The 19,656-nt window shown below is 38.4% G+C and overlaps 1 protein-coding gene and 1 long non-coding RNA gene across 5 annotated transcripts in view; one reads left to right on the top strand and one right to left on the bottom strand.

Moving 5' to 3' along the window:
* Positions 1 to 19,656, top strand: part of LOC6503113 — a 107,937-nt gene that overhangs the window by 60,870 nt on the left and 27,411 nt on the right. For all 4 annotated transcript variants that reach the window (XM_001963411.4, XM_014905820.3, XM_044716882.1 and 1 more), the window contains exon 3: positions 19,066 to 19,260. In XM_001963411.4, coding sequence (XP_001963447.2) covers positions 19,066 to 19,260 — 195 coding nt within the window. The remainder of the gene's footprint in view (positions 1 to 19,065; positions 19,261 to 19,656) is intronic.
* LOC123257507 lies at positions 15,778 to 19,118 on the bottom strand. The gene is made up of 7 exons (XR_006507598.1): positions 19,055 to 19,118; positions 18,402 to 18,454; positions 18,332 to 18,338; positions 18,109 to 18,141; positions 16,854 to 18,054; positions 16,173 to 16,767; positions 15,778 to 16,108 (listed from the first exon to the last, which is right to left on the bottom strand). It is a non-coding gene; the product is annotated as an uncharacterized LOC123257507 (long non-coding RNA).

Below are 19,656 nucleotides of genomic sequence, written 5' to 3' on the forward strand. Positions count from 1 at the left end.
ATGGGAAATGAAACGAACAAACCGCGCTGAAACTTTTCTTGTTAAGAGCTTTGAATTTTTGGCACTGAAATTAAGACAAAAATTGTGGAAAAATTTCAAAAAAAAATTAGAAATATCAGAAACTAACAAGGAGCTGTGTCGGCCATCATTAAAAATTAGCCATAAAATGTCCATAAATGTCCTTAAGAATCTTAAAACTCGCTTGAATGTTTTGGGTCAAAGGATCCAGTTCGTTCGGCTCGTTTCCTTTTCCACTCGGCAGGACCCTTTAGCAGGACTCTGGCTTGTTTCTTATGCTTTTCCAGCAGTAGCAGCAGCTACTCTCTCTTACATAGAAATGAAAATTTTATTCACATCTCCCTGGGTGGTAGGCCTTTTCTCCTTTTCTCCAACCTCCTTCCAGTGACCAGATCGATGCCAGATATGCCTGTCACACTAAGTATATCAAGTGTAATCAAGTGCACACACACACACACATATAGAGACACTCACACATGCATATTCAAAGGAGAGCCGATTTCGGGGACAGGACTTGGACTTGGATGCTGGCTACATTTATTTAAATCCCGGTTACAGGCCATTTGTCGTATTAAATAAAACTTACATGGACACATACCGACTGCGGATGCAAAAAAAAAAATATAAAAAAAAAGGACACTGCCGGAAAGGACACTGACGAAGAGGAGGGGAAGGAGTGAAAGACGAAGGAGGTCGAAAGCAATGCAGAGACAAAGTGCCAGCAAAGTGAAACGTGCAAAGCAAATAAACACATAAAAGTCTAAATTTAATGCTAAAAGCTATTGGGGCATGTTTAAGCCAAGAAGGGGCAGTTGAAGAGTTGTTGCTAGACTACGGGATACCTGGTACAAGAGTTCTATATGATATCTATATGTTCCAGACGGAGAATGATATTTTTATAGAACCCAATATGACAGACGGACAGATGGATCTATGTATAGAGTATAAGGCCTATATCTTCTAAACCAGATCTTAGACAGATATATATTATGTTTTGAATGACAAACGGAGACGTTCAGAAGGACAGCCGTCTATTCCTATAGAACATAAGTTCAATATCTTTTATTCTTGCTACGATATATAAGGTTCTTAAAACAGAAAGAATAATACCTATAGGCCTATATCTATATACCTATAATAAGATAGTAGATAAACAAGAAATGGATAGATAGATAGATAGATAGATAGATAGATAAATAGATAGATAAATAGATAGATAGATAAAAAGATAGATAGATAGAAAGATAGATAGATAGATAGATAGATAAATAGATAAATAGATAAATAGATAGATAGATAGATAGACAGATAGATAGATAGATAGATAGATAGATAGATAAATAGATAAATAGATAAATAGATAGATAGATAGATAGATAGATAGATAGATAGATAGATAAATAAATAGATAGATAGATAAATAGATACAGATAGATAGATAAATAGATAGATAGATAGATAGACAGATAGATAGATAGATAGATAGAGAGATAGATAAATAGATAGATAGATAAATAGATAGATAGATAGATAGATATATAGATAGACAGATAGATAGACAAAAATGGATAAAAGGACAGACGGATATTCCTAAAGAATCTGACTACCAATATAGACCAAATAGATACAATTTTTAGTTCTTCGGCTATATATAGAGTCTCCTCTCGCACGCCAAGGCATGCAGTTCGTCACCTCGTGGACTGCCGTCCACAGTGATATCTCTTCTACTTCTAAGATATAAGAGTTTATAAAGACAAACGGATAAGGTATATATCTTCTTATTTATCTAAGATACAAGAGTTGGTAAAGACAAGCAGATATTCCTCTACAAAGTAAAGTCTATATCTAAGCGCTAAGACACATTACTTGTTGAAGAGAAAGGAACAGAAGGGCAGATGGACCTATGGAGTATAAGGCCTATATCTTCTAAACTATCTCAGATATAATATAAGAGTGTGCAAAGTCAAACAGATATCCTTATAGAATATAAGGTCAATGTCTATGGGCCAAGATATATAAACTGTTGCAGTTGAAGAGAAAAGAACAGACAGACCGACAAATGAATAGTCTGACAAACGGACATGCCAAGTGACATCTCCCCCCAAACAATATACCCTTTAGACTCCTTGTACCGTGTAGCGAGTCTAAAAAAAGAGCCCGAAAAGGATGCACAACACCATGATGGACCAAGAAAGCCAAAAAAAAAGATGTACGAGAAGAAGGACGAAGGCGGGGACGGAGAGAGGTAACGACGTGTGCTGAAATGTTCGGCTCGAAGGACCAACCAGACATGACAACAACAAATCGTCCTCCACCTCCTCCTCGTCCTTGTCAGGCTGGTCTGTTGGCCAAAAACCAATTCGCTTGTTGATGCTTCGTATTTTGAGGTCCTTTTCGCTTACTCCCTCTCCGCTCCTCGCAGGACCTCCTTGCCTCAAGTGTGTGTATGAGTGTGTGTGTGTGTGTGTGGGCTTTGCTTTGTTTACACTCCGAGTTTTTGGTATTCCATAGGCGATATTTTTTATGGTTCTCTTGGTGGCCCAACACGCGTTCCGATAAGCGAAATCAAATGTCAAAGTGAGAATGTAAACACTCCTAAATGTATCTGTGTCTCTTGGAGTGTTGGAGTATTGGGGTGTTAGAGTGTGTGTGTGTATCTGTGTGGCCACAAGACATCAGACATCAGAAACGTGTGGCAGATACCAGGACGATGCCGTACGAGGACCATAAACAACGTGACCGACAAACAACTGATAACCAAAAGGGATATGCGAGTGAAAATAAAAATTTAAAAAAATATGAAAGGTAAATTATGACATCTTTAAGGTATAAAATGAATAATTTTTAAATAATCTATAATACTTATAGTGTCTAGACTCAAATAATTTAATCCTTGCCTCCTTTTAGCCGCTCGAGAAGCAATTCCAACTAATTTTCAACAAATTTGCTTAAATAATGTAAAGCGACCATTTGAATGCCACAAACCAACACGTAACACAAATACACACACAACACATACACAGACACTAAGGACACTAAAAGGATAACTAAGTGAAAGAGAGAGAGAGAGAGAGAGAGAGATAGAAACAGGATATTCAGGAAATTGGTTTCATTTTGGGGGAAAGGTTTGTATTTGTTTGTTGGTTAGCCGGCAGCGGGAACAAACCAAACCAAACCAAACACACAAAATACAACAAATAAACAAACACAACAAAAAATAAAAATAAAAATTGAAATTAAATAAAAGAGGGGAAAAACAACAACAAACACATATCTAAAAGCAATGGCTGATGGGGAAAATGGCCAACAAAAACGCAATTTTACAAGCAATTAAAACTTGAATGGAAATTGAAATGTTTTCCGTCATTAGGAGAGAGCCTCCAGTCCAAAAAAGTTTTGGTTTGAAAGGTTTACAAAGTCATCTTTTTAAAATATTACTTATATTTTAAGAAATACTTAGTTCTACTAAACTTAAAAATCTTTAAAAAAGAAATATGTAGGATCTATGATAGAAGTTATGAGACTTTAAGGCTTATATATGAATTATATGTTTTTTCAATATTGATACATTCATTATATGTTTTTAAAGTTTAAAATGTTTAAAAAATTTATATTTTGAAAAAAATTACTTAAAATAAAAAATTAAAAGCTTTAAAAGGAAAGATATATTGGATCCTATGATAGGAATTTATGTTTTCTCAGTAATTATATTTTAATAATGTGCTTTATATTTAAAATTATGTTTTAAAAAAAAAAAATATTATTTATATATAAAAAAATAATTTATATATATAAAAAATAATAATCTCTTATCACGAAGAAAAGTGTGAAAAAAAAGGATTTTTCAAAAAGTATTGCCTACTTTGCAGGGCCAATGCTACAAAAAAATGCAAGAGGAATAGAATAGAAATAGAAGCAAAATAGATAAAGAAGATAAATAAAATAAAAAGAGAAACGAAATAATTAAATAGAAGAATAATAAGAATTAAATAATAGAAGAGAAAGGAAGAGAAACAGAATAGAAATTAAATATAAGAATATAGAAGAGTATAGTTAGTAATAAGCTACTAAGCCCCGACCCTTTCCGCATAATTAAATTTACATTTTAATTATTGTATATTATTTTTAATATAAATTTTACAATTAAGCCCCTATTGACTCAAAATATCCCTCAGTGTAGAACCTAACGATAGCATTTTGTGGACATGTGGTTGGCTCCAACGATCCGGTTCCAGTTGTCCTGTGCGGCTCAACTGCTTTCAATTGGATTCCTCGTTATTGGTCTCCGGCAAGTGCTGACAATTATCCCCGCACACACAGGCACACTGGCTCACTGGCACTCTCCCCCCTCCTGTTGTAGTCCTCTTGATCCTGCGGGGGGGAGGGGAGAAAGATGTTTTGGTGGCACGACATGGCCGCTAATCCCTGGAAATGGTCAGCGTCAACTATTAGCGAGCGACTGTCGAGCTGGAGTTTAGTTCGCTGGTTAGTTGCCAGGGATTTGGTTCTGGCTTTTGGGCAGTGGAGTGGTGGTGTCCTTTTCAGGACGAACAGACCCCCTTCCACCCCCCTCCTTCTGGTTTTTGGATTAATTGCTTTATGAGCTGCAATAAAAGCCGGCATTGCCAATACAAGCGACTGTGTCTCGTGCCTCGAACTGCAATTAGCAGAAAATAAAATAATTTACGATTGTAATGACCAGGAATGCCAGCTAGGCCACCAGGGTAGCCAGAGTGGCCGAAACAGCCGTTGCCAGGGTTGTAATAACGCCCCCCGCCTCTGAAAAAATGTGTAATTTTGTGATTTCTTTCAATCTTATTAAGCCAACAAATATTTATGGCCAACAGCTGGCCATGAGGGGGGATTGGGACTTCCTGCAGGACCTATGTATGTAGTTCAAAGCACTCTCTCGTGTCAACTGCCCCAAGTGAGTGGAAAATGAATATGAATGAGTTGCAGTATGCAGGAAGTAACTTGTCCGCTCCTCTCCCTACCCGATAATCCCAAGCAAAAGTGTTGTAAAGTGTTGAAAAGTTGTATAAATCAGAGACAGGCAGCCTGGCATCCTGGCAGACTAACTTGCAAGGGATTTGACCTTTGGAAGCGTTTAATAGAAGAGTCCGGAGTACCGAATCGACCGAGGGGATACCCTCGACATCAGTAAGCACTGATTGATTGCCCGATTATTGCGATACATTAACCCCGAGTGTAACGCTCGATTGCAATCGATATTTATCGTTGCTGTCGAATGTCAGCACTAACCCCTAAGAGGGTACAGTTGTGGGCGCATAAATGGCAACACTTTTTTTTGGCCCACAACTTAGAGGAGAGGAGGGCAGGGCCGGGGGTGGCGGGGGTGGCGGAGCATGCATAAATAAAAATGTGGCATGTTGGGTCAGAAATAGCATGACATTTTGTTAGCCAACCGACCGACCGACCGACCGGCCCGTCCTGGGCGACACAAAATGGCGGCAGATACGCTGCCATAAAATGAAAATGTTTAGCAAAGGGTTTTCTCGTCCACAGGGAAATGTCCCCAAAGGATGCAAAGAGGGTAGCGGGTAGGGGGGCAGGGGACAGGGGTTAGGCCATATCCACTGAGCCATAAAAATCAATAAAGTCAACGCCGCCCTCGTCGTCCTTTATCCGTCCTGGTCACTTGGCTTTCTGTGTGCTGGCTTTGTCGGTCACCTGGTTAAGTCATCAATGGCCTGGCCAAGTGGACAAACACCCCACCCTGGCCAGTGGCCACGCCCATCCACTGCCACACCTCCCACTGCACTACCTCTCACTCCCTCCTCCCCTCAAGTTGCTCAACAATTTTCCAACTAACAAGCAACCGAAATTCATAATCAAAACTGCCAGCCAACTACAAAAAATGGAATAAAACTGAACAAGCCATGCACTTGGAGAAAATTTAGGTGTTTTCTTGATATTATTATACTATTTTTAGGCTTAAAGGTTTTTTAAATTGGGAATTAATAATTCATTTGTAGAGCAACTAGGACTAAATTAATCTTGATTGTTCTGTTAAATCATGTTTATTTTTGGTTCAGTCATGTTTATTCTTGCTTTAAATTTTAGTTTAGTTAGTTTTAGTTTAGTTAGGTTTCAGAATCCTTCAAAAAGTATTTACTTTTTATGTGTATAAAATACTAAAGAAGAGCGGTAAAAAGGAAATAAAATCTAAAATTCAGAAAAAATAATATTTTTAATCTATTCCAATAGTATTATTCCAAAAATATTTATCGGAATTACAATCGGAATATATTATAAACATATTATACATTTATTATAAATATTTATGCGTGTTTCGTCATGTTTATTCTTGACTTTTTTTGTTTTAAGCAACAATATAAACTTTAATAATTTTTTTAAATAATTTGTTTAGTTTAAAATCCTTTAAAAAGTCTATTATTAAGTTCTAATCTAAATCAAATCTAAAAAATATTAACTATAAATAATAATAAATTAGTTAGATGTAGTTAAAGTAAATAATAATAGGGAAATAATTATTAAATTCTTTACAAAATACATAAGCCACAGAAATAGTATAAATAATATTATTATTCTATTTCTTTCATATTATTTTAAATATACATATTTATAGTCATGTTTTTTCACGTTTATTTTTTTTTACGCAAAAGTACAAACAGAAAATGTTTTTCAATTTTAGTTTGATTTAAAATCGTTTATTTTAAAAGAATAAAATTCGAAAAACAAAAAACAAATATTTAAAAGGGAATTAATTCTAAAATTCCTGAAAACAAAAAGCAAAAGCCACCGAAATAGTACAAATAAAATTAATATTCCTTTCCAGTAATACTATTTTAAATACACTATTTATCATGTTTGTGTTTGTTCATGTATGTTTTTTCTTGTTTATTTTTGTTTCAAGCAATAATAGGTCTGAGTTTAGTTTAAGATAATAAATATTTTATTCTAAAAGGAACTAAATTCCAATGCCACAGACGCAGTCTAAATAAAATACCAAACAATAGTATTTTCTTTCAGTATTTTCGCACATATGAGACCATTATTATTTGGTTGTTTTTTTGTGTTTTTTGCAAATATGTCAAAGTCCTGTTCAAACAACCCCTCGCCAGGACCCTTTTGTCAATTGCCAATTGCAGAAACAATTTGTTTTATTTTTTGTTTTTTGTTTTTTTCTTTTATAATTTGATGGCGCAGAGTCCTGCAGGATGTTTTGGAGCGCAGCGGAGTGGGTGCTCGGCGCATGGCGGGCTCTTCATTAGCAGGAAAATGATTCAACTCGACATGCAGAGGGGGAGAGAGAGAGTTAGTGTCCCTACCACACAAAAGGCAACAATTTCCAGCCAAAAGTGGATCCTTTTCGGCCCGGTCCTTGGTCCTTTGCTGTATTTTTTGTTTATGCCTCCCCGCTCCCGCTCTCACTCTCTCTCTCTCTCTCGCCAGTCGACAATTTGTTGTGCTTTTTATTAGGACAATAGGCGGCGATGTGGGGGGTGGTCCTGCCTGCGGAGGAGGAGGTCCTGCGGTCTGCCCAACGAGGCCTGCCATAAATGTTTCATAACTATGGGGCTGGGGGCGTGGCATGGCAGCGCCTGCTGGCCATCGAAAATTATTTTTTTGGGAAAACGACGCAAATATCCAAAGAAAAAAGAAAAAAAATGCCAAAATGCCGGTATCCTTCTATGCAAATCGTTTGTCTTGCACCGCCTGGCCTGGCCTGGTCGAGTGGCCACTGGCACCACCGATTCGGAAACCGAAACTGACCCGCCATTAACCATTCAGGTGCCAAGGAAAAATCTAGAAAGGCTTTAACGAAGACTATAGAGAGTTTTCTTTGCCATAAGTTTGCGTTTAAATAATTAAAAGTGGTAGAAAATACAGGTTTCTTAAAGGTTTCTTTGTTTTAAAATATTGAAAAATAAAAGAAAATTCGAACTAACAGACTTTAAAAACTAACTCATCATGAAACAGTTAGTTTTTTAAAGGATTTCAAGCAGAAAGATTTACTAAAATTATTTTATTTTTATATACATAGATCGTCAAAACAGGAAGAAAATGAATGAAAATCAAACATGTTTAATTTAGTTATTAAGGAAAGCTATAGTATGTTTCTAATAATTAAAATTTTAATATTATAAAGTTCTTCAATACAACAATTTAAAAATTTAAATATCAAAACAATAAATCATGAAATTATACATATTTATGTTGAATTTTAAACCTTCTTTTATAGCATAACTTTTGAAAATCATATTTTTATTTTAATCCTCAAGGATCAATAAACACGAATGTACACAAATAAACATGATATTTCAGTTAATAAGAAAAGCAATAGCATGTTTTCATTATTTTAAAACCCTTTTAATATTTTAAAGGAATTAAAAAATAGTTTTTACCAGATTTTGGTTTAATAACTTTAAGGCAAGTCCTTTAAATCCAATTTAAATTTCGAAACGACCTTACTATGAAATAATACGTTTTTATAGGGGATTTTAAGCCACCTTCTATAGTAGAAATATAGTATAGTATAGAAGTTATTTAAAAAATCACTTTAAATTTTAATATTAATCCTCAAGAGGAATAAACGAAAATGGGGATGATTAATTCAGTTATTAAGGAAAGCTTTAAACACTTATACTTAAGTTAGGTAAGAAAAGTACTTAAGTATGTCTTTTTTTCTTTTTTATATCAAGATATGGTTTTAATAACTTTAAAGTACTGTATTTTCTACTAGTACTACTGCTTTCTAGTACTAAGATAAGAATAAACATGATTTTGATTATAGCTTTGAGGAAACTTTCTCTTAAAGTTTGAATTTTAGAATTTAAAAATGCTAAAAATTTAGTTTTTCCTACTAAATCTACTACTACCACTTCTACTACTACTATCACTACTACTACTTACTCCCTCTACTACTACTTAAAAATGTCCCAAAACTAATTAAAATAAATTACAAAATACTTAGTTTATATTGAAAACAACTTCTCCCCAAAACATCTGTTCAAATCTCCTTCAGAATATTATTTCCTCTAATAATTTGAAACATTTTACAGGCAATTGGTTGAGGAAGCAAAAGGAGGTCTCCCTTCTGAGAACCGTTCTGGCCAGTCGATTACTTTCGACTGTCACTGTCTCCGGTGGCCTCCGAGGCCAAATAGCCGGCACAGTGCCCTCCGAAAAAGAGCGCCCTGCCGGTGGAGGGGGAAATATATTCCGGGAAAATATTATACATAAATCGAGCATATAAAAATCAATTTGCCGTAACCGCAACGAATACTTGCAGAAATATGTATAAAATGGGCTTTGGTTTTATGTATTCTGATTCTGATTCCGATTCTTGGTTTTCCGACGCATGCTGCTGCATTAAGCGGATGGAGGACTCCCCTCCGGATGGAGGATGTGGGATGGAGGAGCCACTCCATTTTATTTGCACACTTTTTCCCCTCCAGGACTGCTTTGCATTCCGGAGCCCGGGAGCGGGAGAAAGTATTTGTATTAATAGCCTATTTATGCCCGCAGTGGTAGTCCGGCTCAATGCACTCCGGATTGGATATCCGGATACGGGTGAAAAAATACGGGTGAAAAAGGGCTACTCTTCACTCGAACACCTAAAAGTCCAACGCAATTTATGCGAACTCGGCCCGCCATTCAGTTTGAGCTGAAAGCGTGTAATCTGCTCCAAAATGATTTACACACCAGGGTTTATACACTGGAAGAAAAATGATGGCAGTGAAGACTCTCCTGACTAGCTGGCCCATCAGTTGAGAGTCCCTTCTCGCAGTGCCCTTCGAGGGGGGGCGCTGGGAGCCACTCTGTTCGAACCAACTTGTAATAGTCGTAATAATAGCAATAATAATTTGCACAACCCTTTCGGCTCTTGTCGATTTTACTGCTCAATTTGACGACCAGCCGGGGGGAAGCAGGCTACCCGCCAAGGAGCACCCGAGTCCTTGAATATAAGGAATAAGGAGTAACCGTCGTCCTGTATTCCGAGCAGAGCACATAAAAGTCAATTGTCTGCAACAAATTGAACACTTTTGTAGCAGCTACCGCAGGGGGAAAATATAAATCCCCGAAGAAAGTCAGGGAAGAAGGTCCTGAATATCCAAGGAAACTAAAAATAAAAATATTAGATCTTCAATTTATATATATTATGAATTATAACAAATATTATGAAAAATATGCCGAAAATCCAGCATCTTTAAGCAGGAATATCCAAAAAAACTAAAAAATAAAACTAAAATATCGTGAGTTTATAGACTTTTAAATCATTTGTTAGAATATTATGAAAAGGAATAAATGTCTTTACCAAGAAAACTAAAAATAAAAATAAAAAATCTTCAATTAATAGGCTTTTTAATCATTTTCTTAGAAAAATTATAAACATATCCCGAAAATCCATCACCTTAAAGCATGTTACGACATTTTTCAAAGGCCAGAGTTGCCACACTTATGGAGAAACTCAAGGAAGAAGGTCCTGAGTATCAAAGAAACCTAAACACAAAAATAATAGATCTTCAGTTTATAGATTTTTAATCATTTTTTACAAAGTATTTTACAAATATCCCAAAAGTCCAGCACTATAAGTAATAGATCTTGAATTTATGAACTTTTTCATAATTTTTTAACAAATATTAAAAAGATATTCCGAAAACGTACTATCTTAAAGCGAGAATATCCAAGAAAACTAAACAAAAATATAATAGATCTGCAGTTTATTGACTTTTTAATCAATTTTTACGAAAAGTTTTACAAATATCCAAAAAACCCACAATCTTAAAGCATTTTTCAACATGTTTTGACATGTTTCATAAACCAGAGTTGCCCCTAAGTGGGGAAAGCTAGGAAGAAGGTCCTAAATATCTAAGAAAACTAAAAATAGAAACAAGAGATTTTCAGTTTATAGACTTTCAAATCATTTCCTACCAAATATTTTTCAAATAACCCGAAAACCCAGAATCTTAAATCATTTTTAAACATGTTGCGACATGTTCCAACGGCCAGAGTTGCCCCCTAAGTGGATTGTCGCCGACTGGCAACGCCGTTGATCGAGTTTCGGGAATGTTAATGGGTTTTCCACCGACAGGAACCAAAAAAAAGAGGAAAAAAGTGTTTGAAAAAGCCCTCTTTTTAACCCTCCGATTGAGAAGCGAATAGGGTCGTCGAGGGTCAACATTTCGATTGACACGCGAATGGAGAAAAGGCAAATTTGAATTTTTCATGCCCCCACCGCCACGCCCCGCACCGCCCCGACGCGCCCGACGTGGCATCGAGGATATCGGTTTAGTTTGATTTTTGGGGGTATCCTGGCTTGGTTTCTGGCCTTTGAAGCCTCAAAAGCCCATTGCCCTGCACTCAGTTGCAGTACAGTGTGTGACCACTCAGTGACCCCTGACCTGAAAAGTTTGGAGGGTGTAGTGGGGGAGGGGGGGTAGGGGAGGAGAAAAAAGCTCCTGTTAGAATGTCCTTCTGGTGGCGGCAATAGTTGGTCAAATTAGTTGCACACTCGCCCTGGACAGGTGGAGGGGGGGAAAGTTTTTGGCTTGAGGAGTGCCTTTGTGCATGGCTAACAAGTCTATTAGCCAAATTGTAATTGCTGAGCTAATCCGGCCGGAAGACTCTCGGCCAGACCAACCAGACCGACTAACCGCAAGCCTCCCCCCCATATCGATGTTTGGGACATGTTTGTTCAGGTTTCATTATTTCGCAAATGCATTTGTCGGCCCAGGACCAGGACCAGGACGAGGCCTAGGACCTGGCCCAGTCATTGGCCTTGGTCTCTTGGCCAGCTCACCTGGCCTGGTACCTGAGCCAACTCGTTGCGGTTGTTTTTTGGGCCAACGGAGGGTGGCCTCAAATGCCAAGTTTAAGAGAACATGTTTTCCGAATATTTCAACTGGCTTTTGGTGAATATTTATGCGTTTTTGGGGTGTACTTTACTTTTTTTTTTTGCATAGAATTAATTTAAGAAAGTAGTCGAATTTGGTTTTAAATAAAATAAAGGTTTTTTAAAGTCTAACACTTGTTTTAGATTCTTCTACTTAAGCCAATCCTTGGAATAAGGGTTAACTATAAGCAACTACAAATAAACTACTAACTATGATAATAAAGCTTAAATTATATGCTATATAATATATTTTATCTTAATCTGTGCTCTAAAGATAGCTCTAAAGATACAGCCTTCTCCGCTTGTCTATTTAATTTCCATTTATTTTTTCTATACAATCTATTCTTTTAGTTTGAAAATTAGAAAGCTTAAGCTTAATAAGTAGTATTATATAACACCCTTCTGAACCTGTTGATATCAGCTTAATATATAAGTATGCCTTTTATGACTATATCTTATGCCATTATATGCGATAATATATATTAATATATAATTTTTAATTATTAAGATATGTTCTGAAAAACTTTCTGAGTCGCTTTTAACTTTAATTTATTTTCTACAAGTTTCTACTTATTTTATATTTTGTTTGAAAACTTTAGATGAGGAAAGTTAAAGCTCTTGCTAGCTTTATGAAAATATTTATAAGAATTTTCTCTTTTTTAGAAAGCAAAAACTGATTAAATCAGCTTGGTATATGTATCTCATATGATACGTATATCCTTTATCCTATATCCATCATGAATTTTATCTTCTATAGAAACTAGATATACCATTCTTTATATATGTATATTTATATATTATATATCATACCATAGAATATATAGAAATAAAATAGCAATAGAAATAGCTAAAAATGTAATATTTTTGAGGAGAAGTACTCTCAGAAACACTTTCTGAGTCGCTTTCTCAGAGACTATTTTTTTAGTTTGAAAAGTTTATGTTTGAAGAGTTAGAGCTCTAGCTTTATAAATAATATATATGTTAATAATAAAATTATTTTTCTTTTAGGAAATATAAACATATGCTGAAACTGTTGAAACTAGCTTATTAGATCTTATTTGATATTTATATTTATCTCATAAATCATATTTAGATCATGTATTTAATGATCTATTTATGCTATATTCTATACCATTTAACAATAAAAATGGTTAAGGATAGCATATTTTTTATAAGAAATACCCTCAGAAACACTTTCTGAGTGGCTTTCTAATCCTTTTCTCTATTAAAACTATTATTAGTATTACTATTACTTATCTACCATTATTAGAAAACTAGAGAGCTCTCTCTTTATAGATACTCTTATGTTTGTTTTAGAAAGTTTTTAAGCAGAAACTGTTGAACTCTGCTTGGTATATATCCTATAAGATATGTATCCTAGCCCCAAATCCTTTATAGATCATGTACTTTACAATGGTATAGTTGCTTGATCTATAGATTATACATTTTACAATACAATTGATTACTAGATATGGTCAAAAATGTGATATTGCTGAGAATAGTACTCTAGTATCTAGTACCTAGAAGTAGTAGTAGTCTAGAAGTATCCTCTTGTCCGTTAGTCCCTTCCAATACCCAAACCCTCCAACCCACAGACTATTTCTGTGTCTCAGAGCATAGAGCCCCTTTAAGAGCATATAAACTGCCATTAATGCCGAACAAAACTTGTGTGGCTTGTATTTTTTTGTGCTTCCATTAAAAGGAAGGTTATGTGTCGAGGTCGTCTGGGTAATTGGACTGTACAGGTACAGGTATAGGTACAGGCTCTGGCCACCACCCGCCCTGCCAGCCTAGAAAATTGTAATTTGCATTAAGTGTTGCCACCACAACGAGTGAGGCAACCACCGAGTCACCCAGCCACCCAGTCACCAAAACCACCCCCCCAACTTTCACGCATTTGCAATTGGACGTGGAACGTTACGTATCCGCCGTGTTGTCGTCGGCGTCGGCGTCGCACTCGCCTCCTGCCCACGCACGCTGAGCTGGCTTTGTGGCGCTTTTCAGCCGCTTTTAGTGCACAGTCCTCTGGCTCCGGGTCTCTGGCAAAAAGGTCTATTATAACTTTGTCGTGGCAGAAGCCAAAGTAATATACTTTAGCACATGGAGTGTCCAGAAAACAAAGTTCAGCCAATGGAGAGGGTGGGGTGGCTCAGCTCGGCTTGGCTCGGCTTGGCTTGGCAGCATATCAAAGAGTTTTATTTTAGTTGCTTGTCAGGGATTTAATTAAGTGCAGCTATGCCATAAATATTAAGTGCAAGAAGAATGCAACAGCACCAGCAACTTCAACGCAAATTTAATTTCAGATTTTCAGTCGAAAGTCTCTGGAACCGCACATTTCAGGAATATTTCCATTTTTGTTCTCTTCAAAGCCAAGGAAAACAATGCACAGGATATGCCCAGGGAATCTATATTCATAATTCGATTTATCCGAATTTTTGGGCCAACAAACTAAGACCTTAGAAATATTAAATCTTAAATATTAAATTTTTGTGAGAAACTCTCCCACAGCAGCTGGCTGTTTTTGGCCGAGTGCCAAGTGGCCATTTGGCTAGGTGGCTGGCCAATATTTGCCACATTGTTAAAACCAGGCATAAACAAATGAAACACAAGGACATTGTCCTTATTCCCCCTCTCATCCTTTTTTTTTTTGGCCATTTGTTGCGTAAATTGCTGGCACACACGAGGCACCAACAATTTTTCGGCAGCAAATTGGCAGCCTCCCAGGCCCATGCCCATATCGCATATATTAATTGCAATTTCAGCTTTTTGCCAAAAGGGAGGGAGGGAGGAGCAGTGCAGGATAGCGTGTAATTGTTATCCTTGACTGCCAAATTGTAATTCGCAATTGAATCAAGAAGCCATTTGATAGATGACGCCGCAAAAAGTGGCAGACTGGCAGCGAGTTGAAGAGTGTTTTGCCTCAAACTTTGCCAATATGTATGAAACGTGCTGCGACATGGCCGTGTGGCATGTGGCATGTGGCAGGGATGAGGACAAAGGATGGACAGGACAGGGTAGACAGGAACTTGCTGCCGATAAACTTCACAAAAGCCAAAGTATTTGAGTTTCAGTTATTGTTATGACAACACTCGATGTTCCAGAGGCTGCAGCTGCCTTCGAAAACTCTCCACTGAGAGAAAATCTTGCAGAAAAGGACATAAAGGCTACAGTCTTTCTAGAAGGCAAGGACAATATCAGTTATTGAAATACATCCTAGTATCCTAGCATCCTAGCATCCTAGCATCCTGGCTTCTTGGCCTTAACTGCTAACTGCTTGTCTTTTGGCCAGAAACTTTGCCTGCCAAACTGTTACTTTGTTCTAAGGATACTCTGAAGGATCTAGGACCTCCACTCTCACGAAGCTATAACTATAATGCAACCGGAAGCAGATTATCGGAATTTAACAGAGTGCCAGAAATGGCTGAAACTTGCATGAAATGGCCAAAAGTATACCGAATTAAGGCCATCCTTGGTCGTGTAATTAGAGTCTGGATCCTGGCACAGCTGCTGCCACGTTTCAGTGTCCTTTTTGGCCGCTTATCTGGCGCACTTGAGTTTGTCAGCAGCAATTGTTTGACTTTACTTGACTTGTCCAGGACACACTGCATTCGGACAGGACGAAAGGACAGGACAGGACACACACACAGCCAAAAAGTGGAACAAAAGCGCTGTCCAAACAGCACACTTTCAGAATTATAGCCAACTATTGGCCCAGAAACAGGATGGAAAATAGCATTTTTAGGTACGGTCTGCTAGGCACCAGCTAAGTCTCTAACTAAAAATAGTAACTTACTAAAAAATTTAGCTTAAAAATATTAAAATACAAGCTTACAGTTACTATTAGAGATTCTAAAGAATCTGAAATAGCATTTAAAATATTCAAAAAGATAGGCAATTAAGTTTAAAAAGCACATACTTTTGAGATACAAGTCACTATCAGACGTACATTATGCGACAGGCCCTCTAAGGCTCCTTTACCGCTAGTCCTTGCTTGTTTATACAAGCTTACAGTTACTATTAGCTTCTAAAGCATCTAAAATAGCATTTAAAATATTCAAAAAGATAGGCAATTAAGTTTAAAAAACACATACTTCTGAGATACAACTCACTATCACACGTACATTATGCGACAGCGCCCTCTAAGGCTCCTTTGCCGCTAGTCCTTCCTTATTTATACAAGCTTACAGTTACTATTAGCCTCTAAAGCTTCTAAAATATTCAAAAAGATCAGTAATTAAGTTTAAAACACTCATTCTTTTGAGATACAACTCACTCTGAGCCGTACGTAATGCAGCAGCGCCCTCTATGGCTCTAGGCCTTGCTTATTTCAGCCAGAAATGCCATGAAAATTCTTGAAGTGCAGCTGAAATAACTGCCAGCCACAGTTGACGCCATTTGTTTTACTTCGCTGACCACAAATAACCATGGCCTGGTGTTGCGGCCAGTTGGCTGCCCAGTTTTGTGGCATGCCCCGAGAATTTTCCACTCCCAGCTGCCGCCGTCGCGTCGCTTCTGTTGTTTGCCCCGTTTGCTGGCTGTCTGGGTGTCCTGCCGTCATCGTTGTGCCCTTCTGCCACCAATGACCAATGTCCTTGCAACATCCACACTCCCACAGCGTCCGACAGTGAGTTATGCGGTGCATCAGAGCCCCAAGGAGCCCCAAGTGCAGTTCCACACAGTCAGAGGCACAGTCTCGGTCCCAGTTGCAACAACTGCCAAACGACATGCAGTATGCAACATGCAACATCCAGTAGTAATGGGAATGGAATCTGCAACAAGCCAGTGACAAGTGCTCGAGTCGAGTGCAGCTGCTGCGATTCTGGAATGTTATTGTCCTTTTCCGCACTCCATTATCGATTGAGTTCGGGCTACTGGGATATAATGAGAGAACTATTAGGATAAAATCCAAGAGAGAGTCCTTTTCGCAAAAGGATCAAAGTAATCAGTACATCACCATAAGCCATAAGCCGTAGACCTAATCCGAAATCTGTTTCCAACAGTCTTGTCCTCAATTATCAGTCATCAGGAGCAGGACTGTATGTGGGTGCTACTTGCCGTTTTCATTATCCTTTGGCCAGGTCCTGTTCAGGCGGCAGGACGAAGGTATGAAGCGTCCAAGTGAATGCAAGTGCTCTTTAACTGAAAGCTAGTGCCTCCTGGCCACCGGCCGCCGGCCTCCCTCTCTCTCTCCTGGCTTATAGTTGCCATGTCCTGGCTACTGACTCCTCCTCCTCCTCCTCCTCCTGGTGGCCATCTAATTTTCAGCTCCTTGTCGCTGCGCCACAACAATCAAGTGGCATGATTGCTAAGCAGCATAATGCCATTTATTGCCACAACAAGCGCAGCCCCAGAGTCGCGTAGAGTCAAGCTGTTTTCACACAAAAAAAAAACAAAAAAGGATATCACTGCAAGCAAAAAAGGATTAAGGATTGGGGAGTGTTGTGAAGTACTTGCATAGTATAGTAAAGTATTTCTTGCAGTGTACTGGCCCAAAGTCCTTGGCTGTGGCGAAACTTTGCCCGCATTCGCATTCATGGGCTCCGTACAATATGCTAAACGCTTCAACACCACCACCAGGAGGAGCAGGAGCAGTAGCAGGAGCTGCTCCAAAGTCGGGGCAAAGGCTTCGCAAAAGGACCAAAAAGGACCAACCAACAAGGAGGTGGCAATGAAGCTGGAACTGGAGCTGGAGCTGGTGCTGGAGCCAATGCAATCATAATTTTAACTACTTTAGTTTTATTCCACCCTCCAGAGCTGCCATCTAGCAGCGCGCCTGCACTTAGTTCTATTATCCTGGGCGCTTTGTTCGCGACTCCAGCGACGACGCCTTCTTGTCCTTTTTAGTCCTTTTTCTGCTCTGCTCTGCTGTGCGTCCTGCTTTCTGTTAATTCCACGCCGGCCACAATAAAAAGCCAATGGCATGATGATGATGATGATGATGGGGGGGGGGGTCCTGGTGCCAGGACGGGGGCAGGACTTCCAGGGCTGCCAGGAGCAGGGGCGTTGGGCAAAATGAAAATAGAAATTGCCTTTGTGCACTGCGCGAAATTATCACCCCATCCTCGTCCTCCCACGCCCGCCAGGATATTGCCCCGACGCCTTTGGGCAAATCACTTGGAACGAATCCTGGTTCATCGCTCGCCCGGCCGCTGGTCCTGCAGGATATGCACATAACCATTAAAAATCCTGTGAACAGAACTCTTACTTACGGCCATGTCGGAACAAAAAGGTCAATAAAGCTGCTGAAATGCATATTTTGTTGATTAATTTATGGTTTTAAAAGGGTTTTTTGTTCTTGAAATAATGGATTTTAGTGGAAAAGGATATGCTTTTAATGGAAAAAGGGTTGAACTTTTAAGAAACTATCATTAAGGACGGTTTTAAGTGAGTTTTCTTAAAGATCTAAGGATAGAGAGGTCTCTTGGTCTTTACTTCTTATCTGGAAATAAAATAATAAATATTTAATAATAAGTAAATTTTAAAAAAATATTCGAAAACTTACTCCTCGCTTCAAAGATTGAAGCCTTCTCCGCTCTATCTGGCAACGCTGGTCATCTAAAAAGAATGCAAAAATGATGAAAATTGTTCGCAATTTCGCAAAAGGCTATATATTTTCTGACCAATAAGCTATATGGCCAACGGCCAGACCCAAACGCTCTGGCCATAAAGATTATTTTTAGCGCCATGCAACAGCTGAGCAAACAGGCGTGATGATGGAAGGCAGCGAATTGCAATTCGTTTGTGGCAAGCTTTTTGCGGCTTCATTAGCGCCTCGTGGTGGGGCCAGTGTGCCAGTCTGCCAGTCTGCCCGGGGCGCTAAATGTGGGGGACGCTTGTGGAGCTTGATTAACACCTAACCACAGTTGGTGGCGGCTTGGGGTTTATGGGAGAAATGCTGGACTGGGGCTGGGCAGAACTGGGCACAAAGCGCAGTCGAGGACGTGGACCTTGGACGGCGAGATGTGCAATCAAGGCGTATGGATTTTAATTAATTTTCCCATTGCAGCATTTTAATTAAAAAACTTGAGCGCTCTAAAGAGGCTAAGCAGGGGCGTGTCAAAAGCAATTCCACCATCCATCCTTCCATATCCTTGTTGTAGGCCCGAATATCTTCGATTTTGAGTTTCAATTCCAACCTAACCTCAAATCGTTTACCTTTCTTCTAGTGCTGGACTGCCAGGTGGGTGACTGGGGTGCCTGGAGCGAGTGTGACAAGAGCTGCGGCACCGGCATGATGACCCGCACCCGCCAGATCCTTCAGGCGGCCCAAAATGGCGGCAAGCACTGCCCCACGCTGCTCCAGAAGCGCGGATGCCAGGGATACCGCTGCCACGGACATCGCGACAAAAAGATCCTCAGAGGTAAGTGGGGAGTAACTTACCACTTCATAAAACATTGATTGGGGATTGAATTATTCAAATTTTATACATTTTAATAAATTTATTTAAATTTTAAGCCACGTGGCAAGGCTTTAAGGCCTAACTACACGCACAGACCGAAGAGTTCGATTAAAAAGCTTTTTAGTGACGCCAAAAATGCTAGAGACGCACTTTCTTACATAAAATTGTTTTAATATTTTATAGCACTACTAAAAAAATAAATAAAATAAAAGTTACTATGCTTTTTATAAGAAAATAAGACCAACGTTCTAAGATAGACCAACGTTCTTTGGAAATAAAGACTTGACATTTGTTTTCACCTTGTTTCTGGCAAACCAACAAAATGCAGCTAACATTTCTAAGAAATTTAACCATTTC

Source organism: Drosophila ananassae, chromosome XL (genome assembly GCF_017639315.1).
Source record: "Drosophila ananassae strain 14024-0371.13 chromosome XL, ASM1763931v2, whole genome shotgun sequence".
Classification (NCBI taxonomy): domain Eukaryota; kingdom Metazoa; phylum Arthropoda; class Insecta; order Diptera; family Drosophilidae; genus Drosophila; species Drosophila ananassae.